The sequence below is a fragment of the Pteropus medius genome, unplaced genomic scaffold (assembly GCF_902729225.1).
Source record: "Pteropus medius unplaced genomic scaffold, Ma_sr-lr_union100, whole genome shotgun sequence".
In the NCBI taxonomy this organism is placed as follows: Eukaryota; Metazoa; Chordata; class Mammalia; order Chiroptera; family Pteropodidae; genus Pteropus; species Pteropus medius.
The window spans coordinates 16,506,516-16,527,376 of NW_024342467.1; the positions used below are offsets into that span (position 1 = coordinate 16,506,516).

The window sequence follows — 20,861 nt, forward strand, 5'->3', positions numbered from 1 at the left end:
ACGAGGCTGGTCCCCGGTGTCTCCGGAGCCTGGCCCGCCCCAGCCCCGCCCCCACCCCTGCTGCCTGTGCCCTGAGGCCTCACCTGATGACGGTGAGGCAGCTGAAGCAGGGCTGCAGTTCCCGCACGCCGTAGTCGTTGAGGTTGTTGTTGTCCAGGTCGAGGGCCAGCCGCTTGCGGAAGTGGTGCAGGACGAAGGCGAGGGCGCTGCAGTCGGCCGAGTAGGCGTTGCAGTAGGTCAGCTTGAGGTAGTTGGCGCAGATGCCCCTGGCCGCCAGCTGCCCCACCTTCTCACTCTGCGTCTCGTAGATGCAGCGCAGCATCCAGATGAAGGTGGGCATGGCCTGCACCTGGCTGAAGCCCCCGGACTGAACACGGGGCAGGTTCTTCAGGTAGGACCGCAGGCTGGCGAACAGGTGTGCCCACAGGGCCTTGCGCTTCCTCCTCAGGGCTGCGGCGGGCACGAGGTGCTGCAGGAGCTTCTGTTTGGCTTTGGACAACAGCCCGCACAGGAAGAGGTTGATGAACTGAAAGTGATCCTTGTTCTTGAAGGGGTCTTCCCTCGCCAGGCCACTGTCCCTCAGGCACTGGAAAGGGAGGAAGATGGGAGGGCAGGAGGCCGCCACCGCCTCCCCGGGAGGCGCCCACTCCTGGAAGAACCTGAGAAGCTCCTGAGTGCCCACCTTGTCATCCACCACGAGAAAGAAGGCGGTAAAGAAGGCCTGGAGGGTGATGTGGAAAAACTCGTAGGACTGCTCGTCCCCTCCGAGGCCCAGCTCGGGCACGGCCCTCAGGAAGCCCAACTGCAGAGCTCCCTCCTGCATGTCGGAGGCCTGCACCGCCTCCTGGCCGAACACAAAGAGGTTCTTCTCCATGCCCCAGTGGGCCACCTGCCCCAGCGAGTGCAGGGTGCCCTGGCTGGCACGGAACGTCTCCGTCTGGCTCCGCGTGTTCCTCTGCACCAGGCTGGTGGGCTGTGTCCTGTTCAGGTGGACCTCAGTGACCAGCAGGAAGACGTCGGTCAGGGTCACGGTGCAGTCGGGCAGCTGCGGGGAGCTGTCGAAAGCGCTGTGGAAGTGCTGGAAGCAGCGAAAGATGATCCAGCAGAAAAGGGGCACCGCGCACAGGCTGCAGAGGTTGGGGTTGGCTTCCAGCTGCTCCAGCAGGTGGCCCTGCACCGCCCGGTCCGGGAACATCTTCCTGGTGTAGGCCTGCAGGTGGCTGGGCGAGAAGCCCCGCAGAAGCACCTTCTTCCGAAGGAGCTGGCGTGGGATCTCGGTGCCCGTGCGGGCCGTGAGCAGCTTGGCGGCCCCCTTGAGCAGTGTCCCGCTGAGCAGGTTGGCCAGCAGGACCAGGGGGTGGACGGGCTCCCAGGGCGAGGAGGTGTCGGGCACGTGGCTCAGGTCGAAGTCCGAGTGGAGCTCGTCCAGGCCGTCGAAGGTAAAGAGGGCCGTGTGCGGGCAGCGCAGCAGGAAGGCGAACACCTCCTCGGGGTCCTGCTCCGGGTAGCAGTGATGCTTGAAGAGCAGGTCCTGCAGACTCAGCACGTCGCTCTCCTTGAAGCAGCTGAACATGCGGCAGCGGAAGTGGAAGAAGAACTTGAGCCCGGCGTCCAGCCGGCCCGTGGCCCAGAAGCTCTGCAGCCGCTGCAGCAGCATGGATTTGCCCACGCCGGCGTCCCCGAAGATGAAGATGGTCTCGCCCTGCTCGTTGAGGACGCCCGTGGAGTGGTCCAGCAGGCAGGCCAGGCTGCCCAGGCTGCCCAGGCTCTCGTTGCTGAAGTTGACCAGCTCCACGATGGTGTCCGTGTACATGTCTTCCAGTAGCAGCTCCTCCTTCTGTGCGTAGCACAAGATGAACTTGGAGTCGCGGCCCAGTTGGTGTCGCAGCTTCTGAGTGTACCTGCTCACTGCGGGAGAACGGGGCAGGATGGGGCACAGGAGTCCCAGGAGGTGAGGCGCCCCAGGAGAGGTGGAGGCAGAGACAGAGAGAGAAAAGCAGAAGCCAAATGGCATCAAACAGGGAGGTCTCGGGAGGAGAAGCAACACACAGACAAACCCACAGCCTGGAACCTGAGGCCAGGGTCAAGGACTCCTCAAATAAGAGCTCTGGTCCTTTAGCCCGAGGGTTATAGATTTCAGCGGGCGTCAGTGTCTGAGACAGGCTCTCATATTCCTCTGCACAAGTTGTCACTGAATTCCAGCTAAAAACTGAAGCTCCCTCACCTTCCAGGGCCAGGCCACACGGGCCTGCCACCAGGGCCCTGTTCAAATAGCTGGAGCCAGTCCCCATCGAAACTTGAATTGTGGAAGAAGAAACTGCCCTAATCTTTCTAACGCTGCTCTTGAAAAAAAACACATAGTCTCACGAAACCGCATGGCAAACCTTTTGGCGATAAAATACAGCACGGGATGGTCATCTGGATTGCAAAGAAGCTGTGCCTCACCTAAAACACCGCAGCTGAGGAGGCTAGGATGAAACTGGCCTCCCGGCACTGTGCAGAGCACAGAGCCCTGCTTCCCAGCAGAGGCCCGGGCCTCACTGACGTTCGGCATGTGTCCCAGGGTGAGCCCTGTGCCTGCCCACGGGGTAGCAGACGTAGTAACATGCTCACATGGGTGCCACACTCTCAGAAAGCAGAGCTATGGAATGGGGCTCACGCCAGAAGGGAGCTGGTCCTTCCCCAGACAAAATGATGTCCCACAAATTCCTTTAAAATAGTTTTTAGATTGTAATTAGAATTTGGATGGCAAATAGTAGACGCACGTGCACATTTCCAGATATATCTATAAGCCTTCCCCATCGATTTAGCCCAACTTGATTGTCTGCTTAAACTTTGTGAATGATAGTTTTAGTAAGGCATAATTTACATACCATAAAATTCACCTCACCCTTTTACCATAAGTACTGTGTACTAGTCAATGTTTTTTAGTGAATTGACAAAGTTACGCAAATGTCACTACCATCTTCTAGAACACCCATCTCTGCCCCGATCCCGGCCCCAGGCGACCATCTGCTTCAGTCTCTACAAATTTGCCTTTTGTGGACGTTCACATAAATGGAATCATATAATAGGCAGTCTTTCACCTCTGGCTTCTTGCAGAGTGCATTATACTTTAAAAGTTATCAAAGTCGCTGGCTAAAAAGACTGACGGAGAAGTCCTTCCGAAAGGCCTGCCATCATGGGAATACTTTCCTTTTTCCGTGGGAGAAGGAAACGAAGTGAGGCGGGAAGGGCAGTAGGATGAGAGGCTGGCAGTTGCTGGCAGGTAGTCGCCTGGGGCCGCAGGAGCAGGAGCTTGGCCCTGACACTCAGCGGGTTTGCCTGGCTTCCCCTAAACACACGCCTGTGTGGGACATTGACCTTTGTTTTTGTTTTCAAGGGCATGTTGGATTCTCTAAAAATCAGAGTGTGGTCCCTCGGTGCTGGTATGTTGCCAACGACTCTCTCAAAGTGGAGAGAGCACGAGCATGGGAAGAAGACCCTCTGGGCCCCAGAGCCCTCAGGGCCCCAAGTGTGAGCCCTCACGCCACCTGGAACTACCGTTGTCCTCATCGCCATTTGCAATGATATATCCACGTGATGATTTACTGTCGCTCTCCTGTGCTAGCCTCAGAGCTCCAAAGGGCAGGAGCCATATCTGGGTCTGTTCCCATCTGTAACCCAGGCATCCAGCACGGTGCCTTGACACATAGTGGGTACCGCATTAATACCTGTCAAACTAGCCAATTAACTAATGGGGTACCATGGCTGTCAGGGGCGATAGAAGAATACTTTGCCTAGAATAAAATCTAGATTTAAAGGGGAAAACACAACCTTGAATTTGTGCAACCATGAGAATGTCTATGTATGTCAGAATAGGAAGTAAACAAGCGGTCGGAACAGAGGCTACACTTCCACGGGCCCCTCATGAGTCAGGACAGCTACATGTGGCTGCTTCGATTGCAGTGGCCGCTTCGATCGCAGTGCCCCGGGCTGTACCTGGGCAACAGGGATTAGCTTTCATTTTCTAAAAGGAACACAGCACCAGGCCTGCAGCCTGTGGCGGAAGGCAGGGCGGGTCAAGGTAGACCAGCGTTCATGCCCTGACCGAGCATCCAGGCGACGGCACTTCCAAACCCCAGGGCCCATTCGCTCGGTGTCTGCAGTGCCCCTAGGGCTCACTCGTACCTGGGTCAGTGTTGACAACAACTTTGCTCTGAATGAGCTTGGAAGAGGAGAAGCCGATCTCCAACAGCCAAGGCCTGAGGTCCAGGTAAGCATCTTCGAGTTTCTGGAGCACGTAGAGGAAGAACTCGGATACCTCCTCCCCCTTGCTCTGTACCAAGTCCAGAATTTTGCGGACCTGGTGGCGATACAAGCATGACAGCGTGAGCTGGCGCTAGGAGGAGGTCCTTCCACCGGAAGGCCCACACGACAGGGCTCCGAGCACTTACGACAGCCTCAAGCTTGACCATCCACCCCGCTGATGTGAGATGTTATACACTGAAGGTCTAGAATCGGTGGAATGGGCCACCTTAGCTAGACATAAATCTACACACCTCTAAGAAACCAGGAGCCTCCATGAGCCTAAAAATGAAAAGGCCAGACTCCCAACTAAGGCCAAGCCCACCCCTGGAATCCCCTCTGCCTCCTCTTCCCGCCTGACCTAACACTTCTGCTCTCTGAGAATGATGCACTCATACAGCGAGTGGATAACAGACCTCCACGTAAGTTATACCTTTAAAAGTGAAAAAAAAAAAAAGCTTTGTGTACTATTAAAACCGCAGGGGAAAAAATTACCAAAGTGTGCACTTTTCCCAGAAGCCATGCTGGTCTCTTCTGAGCCCAGCAGGATCACGTTACAAACAGGTTCTGTCACTCCTCTAAAGCAGAAATCACTTTAAGATCTTGCCCATTTCAGTTTTGAGGAGATGACACAAAGCCAGAGTGAAACTAAGGGCTGCTGAGACTTCCTGCAGCGGGCTGGGGATGATTCCGCACCGTGGACCCAGCTTTGGGTGCGGCCATTCCCGAGCCAGAGTCCCACCGGCAGTGGGCAGCTCTCCGGAGTTTAAAGGCCCTGAAAAAAATCACTGCTAGTGTTTTATGCTCATTTTCTGTTTCCCTCCTACTAATTTAAAGTGGATTTTAAAATGGGTTGTCTGGGAACCAATGCACATAGCCACGAGGGCCAAGAGGTAAGAAATCTGCTCTTGACATGAACTCAGAGGTACAACACATAATTGTGTATAACAAGCCCTAACCTCAAGACTTTATGTTGTAAAACTGACCCCAATGGGAAATTCTGCCCAATGTACTAAGCTCCCAAGCGCTTCACTCAGGTCAACCGGGAGAAGCCCCTTCTGGCTACCAAGCCTCGCACCCTGCCAAGGCCAATCCCTGTGGCCGCCAGCACCTTGTCGGGCTGCGTGGGGCAGGCACCCACGATCTCCGCGTCCTCGTCTGAGAAGTAGTCATTCTTCAGCAGGTTGTCCACCAGACACTGCGTGTTGCGGATGTGAGTGACCAGAAGTTCACGGTTGATTTTCAACAATTTAACGTAGGAGTAGGACGTTGATGGGATTATTTCCATCTCACTGCAGACCTGCTTTTCCATGGTTAAAGGTGCAAGCGGCTACTTTTCGCAAATTCATCTTTGGCTGCATGTGTCTTCCTGACAGACGGGCAATCAGGAGCCAGGGCCCCTGCCACTCAGTGCAGCCCCTGAAGAGACACATGGAATCGCCAATGGAGCAAAGGCCATGGGAAAGGCCTCTCCCTCTCTCCCTTCGGTCCTGGAATTTGTCTGCTCAGGGCAGGAGAGAGTCATGCTTAAGACACTGGCCTGAGATACACTAAAGAAAAAAAAATCATAATTTAATTGCCTCTGTTTGGGTTCCATCGCTAAGGTAGGTGACTAGGGGTACATAACTCTTTTTTGTCAGTTTGTTTAGCAAAAGTTTTAAATTATTGTTTTTTTAAGTGTGCATCAATCCTAGACTGGGATGGAGATGAAAAGGTATGTTATCTTCCAGGAAAAGGTTCACCAGGTTTGGCGGTTTCTGCATACTCTGAGAGGGGGAAGGGCCCAGAACTGGGTGCAGAGGAACTGTGGGGGCTGCTGAGAAAGGATCTGAACGGAAAATGGCCTGAGGAGAGAGACAGCCAGCATGAAGTCTCCTGCGGGAGCCGGAGCCCAGGAACCTGGGAACAGTGACATCTCTGTTATCATTGCCCGTTCTGTGCTGTGCGGTAACCCTCCCCACAACCCTATTCCAGCTGGCCTTATATCTTTAGCAAAGTCTGCTGTGTATAGTCCCCTTGGGGAATGAAGGCAGAGCGATGCTATGTGAGGAGTGAGGCAGGGCCGGGGGCGGGGGGCAGCAAGAGGGAGAACTGGCCCGGACTTCAGACTTCCAAGTGGTAGGTGACCGGGAGAGACCACCTCCCAGAAATGCTTGGGAACCTCACGCTCGTGCTGGACTTCCTGTCTGGGTCGGAACAGGAGCCCAAGCTACATGTGTATTAAAAAACAACTTGGGATCATCTAAGCTACCCCCAAAATTGCACTGACTTCTTTCTTAGAAGATCCCTCAGCTAATTCTGCAGTCATCCTTGTGAATATAAAAAGGATCATAATCTTGGAAGTCAAAAAGCCTTGAACTGGCCACTTAGTCCTTCATCTAGGTAGGAAAACCCACACATTTTAGAGAGAGAATGTAAAAAAAAATTCACAGATTTCTAAACACTGTCGACATCATTAATGCATGTTTCTACAAGTCTGTAAACATTCAAGTCCAGTGGTTAAGTTTATTTCCACCAAGTCACACATGAGTGTCCTTGTCTTTGATGCACTTCCGTTTTTTCTGTTTTTTTCTGTTTCGGTTGCTCACCACTACAAGCCTTGTAGAGTCTCAGCGAGACCCCCACACAATCACTTTCCTTTTATAACCTGGGTAATTGAGCAAGAAATAGTATAACATAACATATTAAGTAATAGAAGGGCAAGAGATCCTTACCAAAAAGGATTTAAAGGGATGAAAATCCTTGGTTAGTTACTATTCCACTAAAAATAAGCATATCTATTAGACATTAATTCAGGTTTTTCTGTGGTGGTCAATTCTATGACCCACTTTAGGACCCAGAGCTTTAGGAGATTCGTTCTCTTAAGGGGTTATCGGTTGATAGCGTTAAATTTAAATTAGTGGTTAATACCTTTTCAAGTTTCTGGCATCGTTCCCTGAAGTCAGTCAGAGTATTTTAAAATGACATTCTCTCCCTAAATCTTCAATTTCCAATTTCTTTCTGGAATCTGCAAAATCAAAGAAAAGATCGTAATGAATGGCGAATGAATGAATGAAATCGGCGTCAGGAGCACCCGGAGGGGTAGCAGAGCAGGAGTGGGAGAAAGGTGCACTTTCCAGGAGCCACTTCAAGGCCATCTGGGTGCAAACGGATCAGAGGGGCTGCCTTCCCAGCTGAAGACAAGCACAGTGAAGGTCACAGGCCTCCCAAGGACGGAGGACTTCCCCTGGACATTCATTTGTTCCTTTTCACTCAGCGTGCATTTGTGGATCATAGAGAACATAGAATGAATAAAGCCTGCCCTCGGGGGCTTCTGGAGAAGGTAGACAGTGTGATCCTGACAGAAACCTACTAGATCACCGAATGCAAAGAAAACAAAATGACGGAAGGAAAGGAAGAGGCTGATAGTGGAGGGAAGAAAGCAAAGACTTCTGAATGAGGTGAACCTGGAACCCCAGAATGGAGGGCAGTCAGTGTCAGCCAAACGTCTGGGGAAGGCGAGTGAGGTTCGGGGCTTAGGGGGGTGATAAGGCTGACCCATTGTCAGAATCACGCAGCGAGGTCACAGGGACACCTTAGAGAAAGGACTCACTTGTAAAGGAGTCCCACCTCCAGAGAGCCGGGGGGCTCAAGGGCAGAGACTGAATTCCATTCCTGTTTCTAGCCAGGAATCACTGGAGGCCCCAGAGAAACACCCCTCCACACACACTCTGACATACACTCACTCACACACACACTCACACATACACACACATACACGCTCACACACACACTGACACACGGATACACTCACCTGTATAATTCATACACACTCACACATAAGGTTATATAAATTCTCTTAATACAGATTAATACTCACACACACACACACACACTGACACGGATAAGCATCACCTCCATACACTCATAATATATACAATATATACTTTAATAGACAATAATTCCACATACATACATATGTTAATTCTCATGACATATACACATTACCAATACATACATACACTGACACAGACACACTTTTCACCTGTTATATACTCAGTACTGCACACATACACACACAAGGTAGACATTATTCACATACACACTCATGACACACACTGACACACAGAGACACTCTCATACACACACAATACCACACACACGATAGCACTCCACACTTATGCCAATATACACACACACTCACACACACTCACACACACTCACACACACTCATTTTCACTTTCTAAAGATTTATTCCAGGCCTGCTTTTTCTTCCCTTCCCCCGAGCCCAGGGAATCCGAAAGGAAATGTACATTCTCTGTAACTGAGATACTAAAATAAAAAGCCCTTTAGAAAGATGTTCTCTCTATCTCCCTGGATGGTCCCTTCTGTGTTTTAATAACTTAACCCAAGTATAAAAGCAACACCTGCCCACTGTGGAAAATTTGTGAGATAAAAAAAACAGTTTGGCGGGGGGGAAAGTCACCTATCGCCCACTAAATATTTTGGAGTATCTCCTTTCTGCTTCTCTCGCCGGGCAGTTACACCTACACTGATTTCCTGCACGCTCGGCCTCGCACTTCAGTCAGCCCTTCGACAACGCAGGGAGATTTTCAACTCCCGCCCCATCAAAAACCCGGGTATAGCTTCCAATTCCTGGGTCTAGCTTCCAATTCCCCCAAAACTTAACTGCTACTAGCCTACTGTTGACCAGAAGCCTTACCGATAACATAAACAGTCAGTTAACACAACTTTTGTATGTGATATGTATTATATACTGTATTCTTACTATAAAGTAGAATAAAATGTTAACAAAGTCATAAAGAAAATGCATTTATAGTATTCATTGGAAAAAATCCACGTGTAAGTGGACTCGCGTGGTTCGAACTCATGTTCTGCAAAGGTCAGCTGCACACGTATTCGCTGTATCTTTGCTGTCACCCCGAGTTGCTCTGTAACCACCAAGGCCCCCTTTGGAGCTGCAAAGGCTGGTTTCTGACAGATGCTTTGCTTACCTCATTTTTATTTGATAAAGAAGAGTAAGAGCCGCCCACCACGCTTTGCTCTTTCAGAGCCTCGTACCCGAGAAATTCCATGTGCCAAACAGAGGAGCAACGATGATGCTAAGTGGTAGCACCTTCCTTGGCCCGACCCCGCCTGCCTGAGCCATCAGGGAAAACCTGGATGCCTCCACCAGCTGCCAGTCACACAACAACAGGCTACCATCAACCGGACCGAGGCAGGCGGGGCCGGGGGAGCTGGAAGACTCCAGGTGCCTCGGTCTCATGCATCCTTCTCAGCGATCCAGTGCCAAGCTCTGTGCCACGTGGCAGCCCCAGCAGGGCACAGAATGGTCAGAACTAACACTGAGTAAGCGCTTTTCCGGAGCCCCGCATCCGTCTGATGCTCTACACTCACTGTGACAGGCAGGATAGCACAGGGGTTAGATGTGGTCTCTGGAGCCAACCGGGCCGAGTTTGAATCCCGACTCCACTACTCATTAGCAAGTGCCTCAGTTTCCTCAAAAGGAAGAGTCCCTACCTCCAAATGTCACTGTAAGAACTAAGTTAATATCCATCGAGTGCCTAGACCAGGGCTAGCGTACAGCAAATACGCGGTAATTATCACCTCCTTTAATCTTCAATCATTCAGTCCTAGGACAGCCAAAGGGGACAGAGGTCACTGGTACCGCCAATTTACAAATGAGGAAACTGAGGCACACAGAGGTCGTACATAAAACAAAGAGCCCTACTCTCGTGGGGCTTCATAACTCTGGCGAAGGGAGACAGGCACTAAACAGAAGCAGGGAAACAGCTGAGATTAGTATTAGAGAAGAAAACACCCAGGCCTGGGATGGAGTGGGCTGAGGTGGGCAGGGTGGCATCAGGAAAAGCCCTCAGTCCTGGGCAAACCAGGAGGGTAGATCACCCTGAAAGTGCCAAGAATGGCCCCACCCAGAAGACGAGGTCTGGGCAGGGCCTGAAAGAGGTGGGGGGCAGGCAGAAGGAGTCTAAGGGGTGGGAAGGCTTTGAGGTGGGAGGGGCCTGTGTAGCTGGTGGGGCTGAGGAGGAGGGATGCTCCATCCCACCAGGGCCCACAATAATGCAATAAGGAGAGCCTCCTGCTAACTTCTGAGGGACACAGGGTGTGAGCAAGAAACACCTTTGTTCTTTGAGATTCTGTGATTTTGGAATTATCTGCTACTTCAGCACCACTAGCGAGCCTGACGGACACCATAATTTTGGACAAGAAAAGCGTTGGGCACATTGATAAACTGAGGCCCAGTTTCCAGGGAGCTGTCAAAGGCCAGATGGTTGGAGGCAGAGCAGGAACCATTAAGAATCTGGTTTCCCACAATCCTCTCCCTTCTGACAGCAGTTTCTATAGGACAGAACCCACCACAGTAAAGAACCACTCACGGGAAAGATAAGCCACTACAATTTTTTTAAATATCATAAAACTGACTTTATTTATAGACTCGAGTTAAAATAAAGCATCGTTCCTTGCCTTACTCAGACTTAGAAGTAATCGAAATGAGAAAATACTAATTTATTGAAAAGAAAAAAAGGCCAAAACAGATAGTAAGCCAATCATACTTTTTTTTTTCAATTACAGTTGACAGTCAAGATTCTATTTTGTACTAATTTCAGGTGTACAGCATCGTGGTTAGACATTTACATAATTCACACATGCTCTTGATTTGTACTCAGGTGGCCGTGTTTGCTGGTTGTGGTCCCAGGTCCTGTTCCCTCACTCTTCCGAGCTAATTAGCCCACCCCAAACCGCAGCCATCTTAGCCCAGTCTACTGCCATCACCTCTGTCAGCCTCATCGGGAAGGAACCATGATTAGTGATAAAAAAGAATGTGATGGAGCCATATGTACTGACATAGAAAGGTCTTCAAGACATCTTATCACTTGAAAAATACAAGCTGCTGAGAGAAATATAGAATATAATAACTTATATAACTGGCCTACAAACACATTGCCTGCCCTACAAACACACAAAACACTATATATTTTCTGTAAGCATACATCTATGAACATAAATGCAACGGAAATATCTGGAAGAAGACATACTTTATGAGGTGAGAGATTACTTATAAATAGGGAAGAAGGTACCAAGACTGGCATAGTACTTTTATTTGTAACACTTTAATTTTTTACAGGAATATATACTTGCATAATTTAAAATGTAGCCAGCAAATACCATCTCTGGCAAAGCCACAACCTGCCAAACACAACATGGGCTTCTAAAATATTCCATCTATCACAGTTCTGGACAATAGGAATTGATCATTTATTTATTGAATTCAGATTTAATAAGATAAAATAAAGCCATCATTCCCTGCCTACCTCAAACAGGTACCTGCCTACATCAGATATCATATTACCCAGGATTACAAAACGTCAGTTAGAATAGGCTCCCCCAAACTGATGGTAAACCCCAGCATAACGTGACTACACATGTCCACAAAAGTCAAGGATTGTCTGTGATTCTCCTCAAGGAAACTACTCTTTTGAGTAAAATTCATTTTGGTGAATAGGATCTGCAGCCTCCTCAGACCAGTTTTACCATAATAAACACGATAGCATGACGTTCGTTCACATGAGCCACTTGGGTATTCGGGGATAAAGCGATGATGTGAACATATGGCTTCATTACTCTCGAGTTGCCCAACAATGAGGTGGGTGGACTAACCCATCCCAACAGCAACCGAATAGGAAGTTAATATCGAGCATATTTTTGTGCAATATTGATAGAGTTGCAGACAGAGCACACACAATAAGTCAGATCAAACTGATTCCTACTTTCTCTGCTGCATAATCCATAAAAAGATTAGCTCAATTTTGCTTCCACGTTTCAGAAATTAAATAAACACAAGTCGCCATTCTTTATTGGGTCTACATAGAACCCTATTTCTCATGGTTGGTTTTTGTATTTTGTGGGGTGTTTTTTTTTTTCTCTATTCATTTTTCATGTTTTGTTTTCAATTTTTTCACCTGGAAAACAAGCCCAGTCCTGTATGCCTCTACCATACCAGAAAACTACTAACAGCCCCTTCCTGAGAAAATTTAGCAGATAGATGAGGCTACAATTATTATTTGAAGCTTTTCATTCTATTAACACTCGCTTACTTTAAGTATCTGAAAGCCTTTAATTCCTCAGAGTTTCAAAGCAGGTACAAACATCAGTCTGTCTCTCTCAATACCACCTCTCGCTCTTTCTCCATCTCTCTCTCCATCTCTCTATCTCCTTTTTACTCCTTCTCTCTTGTGAAAGTATCACAGTTTGATCGCTAGATACAGACACTGCAACCCTGACTATGAAGAAAGGAATGCAGCCACAGCTCGGGGGCGGGCGAGGCTGGAATGCAGACTTCCTTTCTCAGGTGCCTGGGCCTTCTGGGAAGCCACGTGTCTGGATCCACATCCGTCAGAACCACGCATCTTCTTCTGGTCAAGAAACCCTGTTGAGTGCGTGCAGAGCCAGCCCCTCCATAACCTGCCAAAGCCGTGGACTTCTCAAGTGGAATAGAATGTTCTCCAACATCCCCTCTTTAGAAACGAGGAAAATGAGGCCCTGCTCGATCGACTAGAACTAGAATCTGGTCTCTTGGCACTGACGCAAATGCTTCTTTTTTTTTTTTACTTCAGGTTGGAGGAGCTCCCTCGGCTGCTGAGTGTCACCCTTACCCCTACTCCCAGCAGGGGCTGACACCTGTCAGATTGAAGAAAGAGTGGGGGCTCCCCTCAGCCCCTCTCTCCCTATGGGAACTTCCTCCTATGGTACCTTATCCCCACTTCTCACAGAGGATGGTGTCTTTTCTCTCCTAAATTCTCCCTTCCCGACAATTGAAGGGCAAAGACTCCAAAAATCAGGCTACCTGGTTCCAATCACTAGCCGTGTGATTTAGATACCACCACCCTTCAGTGTTCTTACCTGTGAAATGCAGATAATCATAGCACCTACCTCCCAGGATCACTGTGAAGATTCAATGAGTTAAAACATATCGCGTTTAGAACAGCACTGGTCGCATTGGGAGCATGTATCATGATCAAGAAGGTGATGCAGGCCAGGACTTTTGTCTGGTTCATCTTTGTGGCCTAGCACTTGACTATGAGGGATGGTGTCTGTCTGGTTAGTCACTGTATCTCCAGCACATAGAGGATGCTAGATAAGAAACTGTCAAATGAATGAACCTGGCACAGGGCCCTGTTTATAGCAAGTGCTTCATCAGTGCTCATTGAACATATATGTGTGTTTCCAGAGTTTACAGACTCCTTTAGGGAATGTCATTTGCCAAGTTTACCAGTGGATACGTTCCACTTTGCAGGCACCAGCATTTTTTCACTGCGCTAAGGCATTTATTTATATTAGCTGCTGTCTTCACAAGTTTCACCGGAGCCCAGCTCTCAATTTCCAGAGTGCTGTCTATATGCTCTCCTGGGACGGAATCACCTACTGCTTTCTGACAATGCCCCAGCTTGCAGAAAACAAAGTTCCAAAACACCCTGCTTGATATTCCTATGACAGACCTGTGAATACAAATATCCTAATAAACAGAAGACAACAGAGTCTTGAATCAGAAACCAGGGTCTGGAACTCCATAAGGGGGGTTAAGTGCTTATGCAGAAGAAAGTGCCACAGAGCAGCAGGTCCGGAAGCCAGGGGACAACTGGAGATGGCATTTAGGACTGACACAGAAAGTGTCTGAGGCTTCTTAAATTAAAGGCACTCCACAAGAATAAAATGTATTCGTCACTTCGGAGGCTTGTGCTTAAACTTGGCCTTGAGTAAATAAACACTCTGCTGATTGCTGGCCAGAGCACTTAGCCTGAGACTTTTATTCACCCCGCTTGAATGTGTAGCCACAGGCAGCAACTCTCTAGGACACAAATCCACCCCGAAGCTCAGCCAGAGGGCACCTGGTATGTGTTGGGGTGACTCCAAGGGGCACTGAGAGGTTGAGAAGATGGCAAGTTTTCCCAAAAGGCGGCACACCTGGGCCTTGACCACCTTAGAGCCCTCACCCAGTGTGGTGCCATCATAGGACTAGGCCCTCCCAGTCAGCCAAGGTCTACCTGACCTGCTGTTGCCTCTCACACTGTGACCTCATACAACCTCACAGGAGTAAGGAGAAAGGGGGTAGTGTAGACAGCCCCTAAAGTCAGCCAGCAGGCACTGTGAGGTCAGGACCCTTCATGGCTTGGTGGTCTGTAACCTAAAAACTCCAAATAAAGAATGTTTCTTCCCAAACTCTGTGCCTTTTAAGTGTATGCAAATTCCCCAATAGATGAATAGGGTGAGGAACACAGCTCTTTGGGGCTAAACCCAGAGAGGGAACTGACTAGCATGAAAAAGTCCCATCCCCTTTCCTTTGGCCACAGGGTCCCCAGAATTTTTCACCTGCAGACCTTGACACTCTGACACTCACATTCCCGACCTGCCTCCACGCTGTGGGGGCTTTTGCCAGGAAGGATGGGAATCGGCCCACACCCACCCATCAGGGCTCCTGCTGAAGGATGCTGGCCCCTAGGAGGCCAGCATGAATTTACACACATCTGCCCCAAAAAAACCACAGAGCAGGTGCTTGTCAGGCAGACCAGGCTCTGGATCCTGGTTCTGCCATCAGTTCCTTTCTTCTGAGCTCAGTTCCTTCATCTGAAAATTGAAACCATAATTTCTGTCTCCAGAATTGTTTTATACATTAAGACAAGGTTTATAAAGGTTAATAAATAGAGGTCGTTGATTAGCATTTTCTTGCAGATTACTAACATAGAGAAAAAGCAGAGGAAGAAGGGCTCCTCAAGGCCTTCCACTTCCTTTACAATAAAATTCCAAGTCTTTCCCAGCCCAAAGAGCTCTGCCTGGCCTGAACATGATTCATTCTTTAGATTCCTCTGCATCCTGCTCAACACACCCACTTCTTCCTCACTATCCAGCCTCCAAATCTGCTATTTCCTGCATCCCCAAGAATTAGTGAAAAAGACTCATTTGTGGAGAGGCATATCCCAGACTCCCCTAACCCTGGTACAGATTTGCTACTGTGTTGTTTTCACTGACAGCAGATACCACAATTTATAACTGTATTTATTTATGTTTCCTATCCCTTCTTCCTCCAATAGCCGGCCAACTCCATTCTGCCAAGGCCAGGTCTGTTTCATTCATTACAATACCCCAACACTTAATAGACTCCTGGCACCAGCACCATCTTCTGATAATATTTGTTGAATCAGCGTGATAAAGAATTAAAGCCCCAAAGAGCCAGGAGGAACCGGGAGCTACAGATAGCTTTCTAACGGCCTTCATTCTGCACCAGGCTGGAAGGCCAGCAAAGCACTTCACACCTACGGGAAAGCCAGAAAAACACCGGCCACCTCAGTCAGTCTGAAATGCCAAAGCAACCAGAACTCACTCATTGGAGAATTTGCCTTTCTGGGCCCAGAGCTCCACTGGCTCATGCCTCTTGGAAGATTGTCACAGCTCCATAAGAGGCAAATACTACTGAGATGCAGAGAAGAGGGGAGATGAGGAAGGAATGTTTTAACAGGTAGTGAGTGTACTTGGAACAGGCCACTGCACCCATGATGGGATGTTAAGTCCTTTAGTGTCTGCCTGAGTCCCATCCTGGGAACCACCAGACCCCATTTCTGTCTTCCCAATTACCCTGCACACCTGTCTGAGTGAAGGTATGTTTTATTTTACCCAGGCTAATGATCTCAGTGCACCCAGATGACATTTATCTCAAAATAAACATCATAACCCACAATGTTAGTCAATACTAGAATCACGGTTCCCCCACCCTGCCCCACCCCGTGGATATTAGGTCATCCAGTGTAAGCAATGGTTGAGGTTTAAAAGTTGCAAATCTGGGGCAGAGTTGGGAGAGTCCCACTTGCACTTCATAAGCAGGCAGTTCTTTGGAAGCTCAGGCCCTGTATGCAGAGCCTTGTATATGAAGAGCATATGCACATCCGCCGGTCCATTACAGGAGGGAAGCATGGGGAGGTCAGGGAGGTGAGCATAGAGGGTAGGGTACTTATTATCACTGGTTCAGTGGTTAGGAACTGGGTCCCTGCTTCAAATCCTGAGTGCAGCACTTACTGTTGACTTTGAGCTAGTTGTTTAATCTCATTGAATCTCAGTCGTCTCATCTGTAAGATGGGGGAATTGCTAACTACCGCATAGGATTATTGGGAAGATTAAATGAGCTACAAAAAAAAGAAGAAAGAAAGAAAAAGAAAAGAAAAAAGAAAAAGAAAAATCTAAATCTAAAGCCTTAGAGCAGTGTTGCACATAGTAAATCATACAAGTGTTTGCTATTATCACTGAGGGTCTATCAGATCAAATGTATCATCATTAAATTTCATTTAATAAAACCTCAAACCAATCCTTCCATGTAGGTAGAATTATCCCACTTTACAAATACAAAATGAAGGTTCATGAGGGCTAAGTACCTTACTCAAAGCCACACAGCTAAGAGATGGCAAAACCAGCACTCGAACCCACGTAATCACCGTAATCATTATTCTCCTAACAATTACCACTTACTGAAAGCCAGGTGGTGTGCTAAGCACTTTACATTGATTATCTCATCAAATACTCAAAACCACCTGTAAGGAAAGAATTACATAACTATTTTACAAAGGAGGACACAAGATTGGACAGGCTAACTATGTTGGCTGAGGTCACACAGTAAGTTAAGGAATACAGCGGTGGCTTGATCCCAGTTCTGACACCAAATCCCATCGTTTCTTCCATTAAAGTCCTGCCTGTCTGATACTCGTTAGAGATTTTGTATCGCTTTCTGCTTGAAATTATCGATGTGCCTGAATTCATATTACATGTAAAACACTGGCCTTGTTAAATGGAGTCCAGGAATGGCTCTCTCCATGAAAGGACTCGTCCCTTGTCCTCAATTGTAAGGGGTTAGGATATCCCCAAATAAAAGCCTAGTTTTCCATTCAGTTCTTTCTAGAAGGTTTGGTTCGGGGGTCAGAGAAAGCAACTGGGGAATGTGTTCAAACGAATCAAAGGAGTTTCTCAACCATCAGACTTTTATTTTTTGGGAATTAGAACACCACTGCTCACAGTTCTTCTACCACGTCAGGATTTTCCTTAGCAATACATGACCGCCCTTCCTAGTTACACGTGGCTCTGAAAATAGCTACCAAATCACTACATCTTTTCCACCCCTAACCTGTATGGTGGTGATAACACATAGAAGTGCAAGGGATATCAACATCCTGAAATAAAGATATCACTGTGGTGACTTTATATTTTATTAAAATATTAACCTACCGAAATCTGGTGCTAATCTGGCACTCACATTGCAATTACCTGGGCCATCATGTTGACCTATTAGCTCTTAAAACTATAATTTTCTATAATTTAGAGGAAAATGTCTATTCAGCAAAACAAATTTCAAACTGGCCGCTAACTAGAGGTAACCTATTGATTTTAATGAAGTATAACTCAAAATTGCCTTGCTGGCTTTAAAGAAGCACATCCCTTGTTAAGGTATTCTGCCTCATCAGAGGACCAAGGTCCTCTCACAGTAACAGCATCCCCAGCCCGGCTGGCTCAATGGCTCCAGAGGCTGGAAGGATGGCAAAGGGTGAGGGTGGTGGCAACTCTGCATCATAATCTCTGCCCACAGTTTGGTCTATGACAGTCCTAGATAAAACACAAGAATCAAAATTCAAGCCGGGAAGTCTTGCTTTGACAAACCTCCTAGCATTGAGTAAAAACCACCAATTAATTGAAACGATAGTGACTACTCACTTCTCAGTACAAGGGTCAAGTTTGAAAAAAAAAACTTGCCCTCAATGAGCATTAGATGTGCCAAAGAGTTTTCCTCAAAATAAGTTTAGACTTTCTGGATTAATCAAAGGAAGACCTTGGCATGAGATGCTACTGAATTCACCCAGAAGATAAACAAAAACAGGACTTCCAGAAACTTGTGAAATATCCACAGTTTCGGCATGACAAAATTTCAGCACAGGTAAAAATTTAGCTTTTTTAATTTCATCTTGCTTAAAATCCCCCCAAAAGAAGAATCATAAAAGAAACTAGTAACTTAAAGCTGAAATCCTCAGTTTACACCTTACATTTTGAAGAAATATTGAACTCTTTTCTTTGGATTAAAAGAGACAAGAATTTGCTATTCTTGTTTCATTAAATATCAGCAATTGCAAAAACACTTGATCTGATGCCTACGTTATGTCACTGTTTAGATTTCTAATATCTAAACAGTGCTGCTGTTACTATCAAAGGGATCGTCGATGACACAGAGTGGGTACTAGGGTGAAAGACTTAACTGGGCTGCCGGCATTAACAACTGCAGGATGTGGGTCCCCTCCTCCTCAAATTCCTGACTGTGCTTGGTCATCGAAGTAGAATTCATTGTTCCCAGGCCAGAGTCAGGAGCAAAACAGTAACAGCAAGGGCGTGGCTTGAGGATGCTGCCAGTAGGAGAGCCATGTGTGTGCCCACATCAATCCCGAGACTCCACAGATGGCCCAGCTTCCTTCCGGAGCCCATTTTCTTTTATTGAGAAATGTATTCCTGTCATATGGAGTAAAACTATATTCCAGAGCTGTTAATGAGCCCTCTTGCTGGAGAGAAGCTGGCAGCCTGAGATTCTAGACCTCAAAGCTCCCAGAGCCTGGAGGGGGACTGAACCACAGAGCCTTCCCCCGAGCAGGGCAGGAGGAGAGCAGGGAAATGGTGTTTCGAGGGGGACCATTTTTGGACAAACATCTTCCTTCATTGTGGCTATACTAAATAAACAACTGTCAGACACCAATCACCGCTACTGTGTCTATTAACTACCAATGACAGAGCACCTGCCATGTGCCACCTGCCCTGTCAGGAATTTAAGACACATTATCTCCTTAACTATATTAGCCCCAGGAGAGAGTTACAAGCTTTACCCTCATTTTACAGGTAAGAAAACAGGGGCTCAGAGATGTCGTATAACTTGCCCATGGTCACATATTGTGACAGACTCTGATTTTTGGCTCCCAAGCTTGAACTTATTTCTCCATTCCACAAAAATAAAACTTACATCTCAGGCCCTTTGGAAGCCCACTCTTCTACCTCTCCGCTGTTGTTGGTTTTAAATCCACCTTTTTTACCTGCCCTGCGTATTGGGTAGAAGTCTGTCCAGAAGTCCCACTTGCTTGGATGACAGCTATCTGCCCCAGCATCTACTGAAGGGTGAGAACGGGTCCATCCTGTACCGTCCTAATATCCACGGTAGAGTTATGGTTCCCTGGACAGGTAAATCTTAGATTTGCTTTTAGAAGGAGGGACAAACCGGACCCTGTGGCAAGCACACCGGGCTTCATCCTTAGAGCAGAAAACCCAGAAGTTGTCAAGACCATGGCTTTACTAATTTCCCCACCTTATTTCAAATGCCAACAATAGAGTCATTTCGAAGAATGCAGAGCCAAAGGGGCCTCTACTCTGGCTTTGCTTCTGTTTTTCACATTATGCCAAAAGACTGAAGCTCTTTTGAACACGCTATTCAGATGACCCTGCCAAGCACGATCCCACGCCCCTTCTGTGGGGTGCAGGAAGCTGGAGGGAAGTCTGCTGCAGGTCCCCAGGACCACGCCGGACATTGGAGGCCGCCTCATCGTTGGCAGGCTGGACTCTACCCAGCCGCCCGCCTGCCCTGCCACCTTCTCTCGGCAGCCACGCTTGGGTCACTGGTCCCCAGCCCTGGCTTAACACTGGAATCGCCCGGGGAGTGTCGACACTTCACGGAGGCTGGGTCCCACCCCCAGGACTGCTGATGGAATTGGTCCGCGGTGCGGCCTGGGCAACTGGATTTTAAAAGCGTCCCAGGTGGTTCTGAGGTGCAGGCAGGATTGAGAAGCGCTGCCCAGACCCCCGTGGGGAACCGATTCCGCTGACGCGGAAGCCCGCGCCTCTGACCTTCCGCTGCACTCCTCAAACTCCCGCGTCTCTCCTCCCCGTCCCACGCGGGGCCGCGCTGCCTTGCTCCCGCACGCGGGATCCCGCCTCCCGGCGCCTCCCCGCTCGCGGCGCCCAGAACCGCGGGAAACTTCTGCCCGCCGCGCGCGCCCTGCCGCGGCCCCGGCACTTACCCGGCCGCCAGGTTCGCAGACCTCGGAGCAGCGCGGAGCCCGAGCCCGAGCCTGAGCCTGAGCGAGGCGCGGGCAGCGAGCGAGCAGCAGGGCGGGAGGCGCCGCCGGGTCCGCCCGGAACGGGAACTGGGGGTGGCGGCGGCGGCCGCGCCCCTCTGGCTGGCTGCGCGGCGAGGCCGAGGCGGAGGCCAAGGCCGTGCGGGGGCGGCGGGAGGCGCGGGGCGCCGGCGGCCTCGCACAGCCCCCGGGGCTCGTCCTGCGGAGCGCGGGCGGCCAACCCACCGCGTGGGGACGAGCAGGCACGCCGCGGAGTTCTCCCAGAGGTGACACTTGAGAACTCGTCGCGCCAGCTCTGCCGCAGCTGCTGCTGCGAGCCCAGGCCCGTTCCCCTAAAAGTGCCAACCCAGCAGATGCAACCAGAGGCAACTCCCGGGCACATTGAAATTCTTGTTAAAACGTTGACACGTGCTTCGC

General features: G+C 48.9%; 1 protein-coding gene across 9 annotated transcripts in view; it reads right to left on the minus strand.

Moving 5' to 3' along the window:
• Positions 1 to 20,556, minus strand: part of NOD1 (nucleotide binding oligomerization domain containing 1) — a 39,917-nt gene extending 19,361 nt beyond the window's left edge. For 2 of the 9 annotated variants that reach the window (XR_005652743.1, XM_039862640.1), the window contains exons 1-5: positions 20,388 to 20,549; positions 7,198 to 7,294; positions 5,399 to 5,706; positions 4,171 to 4,345; positions 84 to 1,908 (exon numbers count right to left, since the gene is read on the minus strand). Coding sequence is in view for 7 of the 9 variants with exons in the window: in XM_039862640.1 (XP_039718574.1) it covers positions 84 to 1,908; positions 4,171 to 4,345; positions 5,399 to 5,599 (2,201 nt within the window). In the remaining 2 variants the exon portion in view is untranslated. Of the gene's footprint in view, positions 1 to 83; positions 1,909 to 4,170; positions 4,346 to 5,398; positions 5,789 to 7,197; positions 7,295 to 20,383 lie in introns of all 9 variants that reach the window. The other 7 variants (XR_005652744.1, XM_039862647.1, XM_039862644.1 and 4 more) reach the window with 6 other exon arrangements.
• Positions 20,557 to 20,861: the final 305 nt, after the last annotated feature.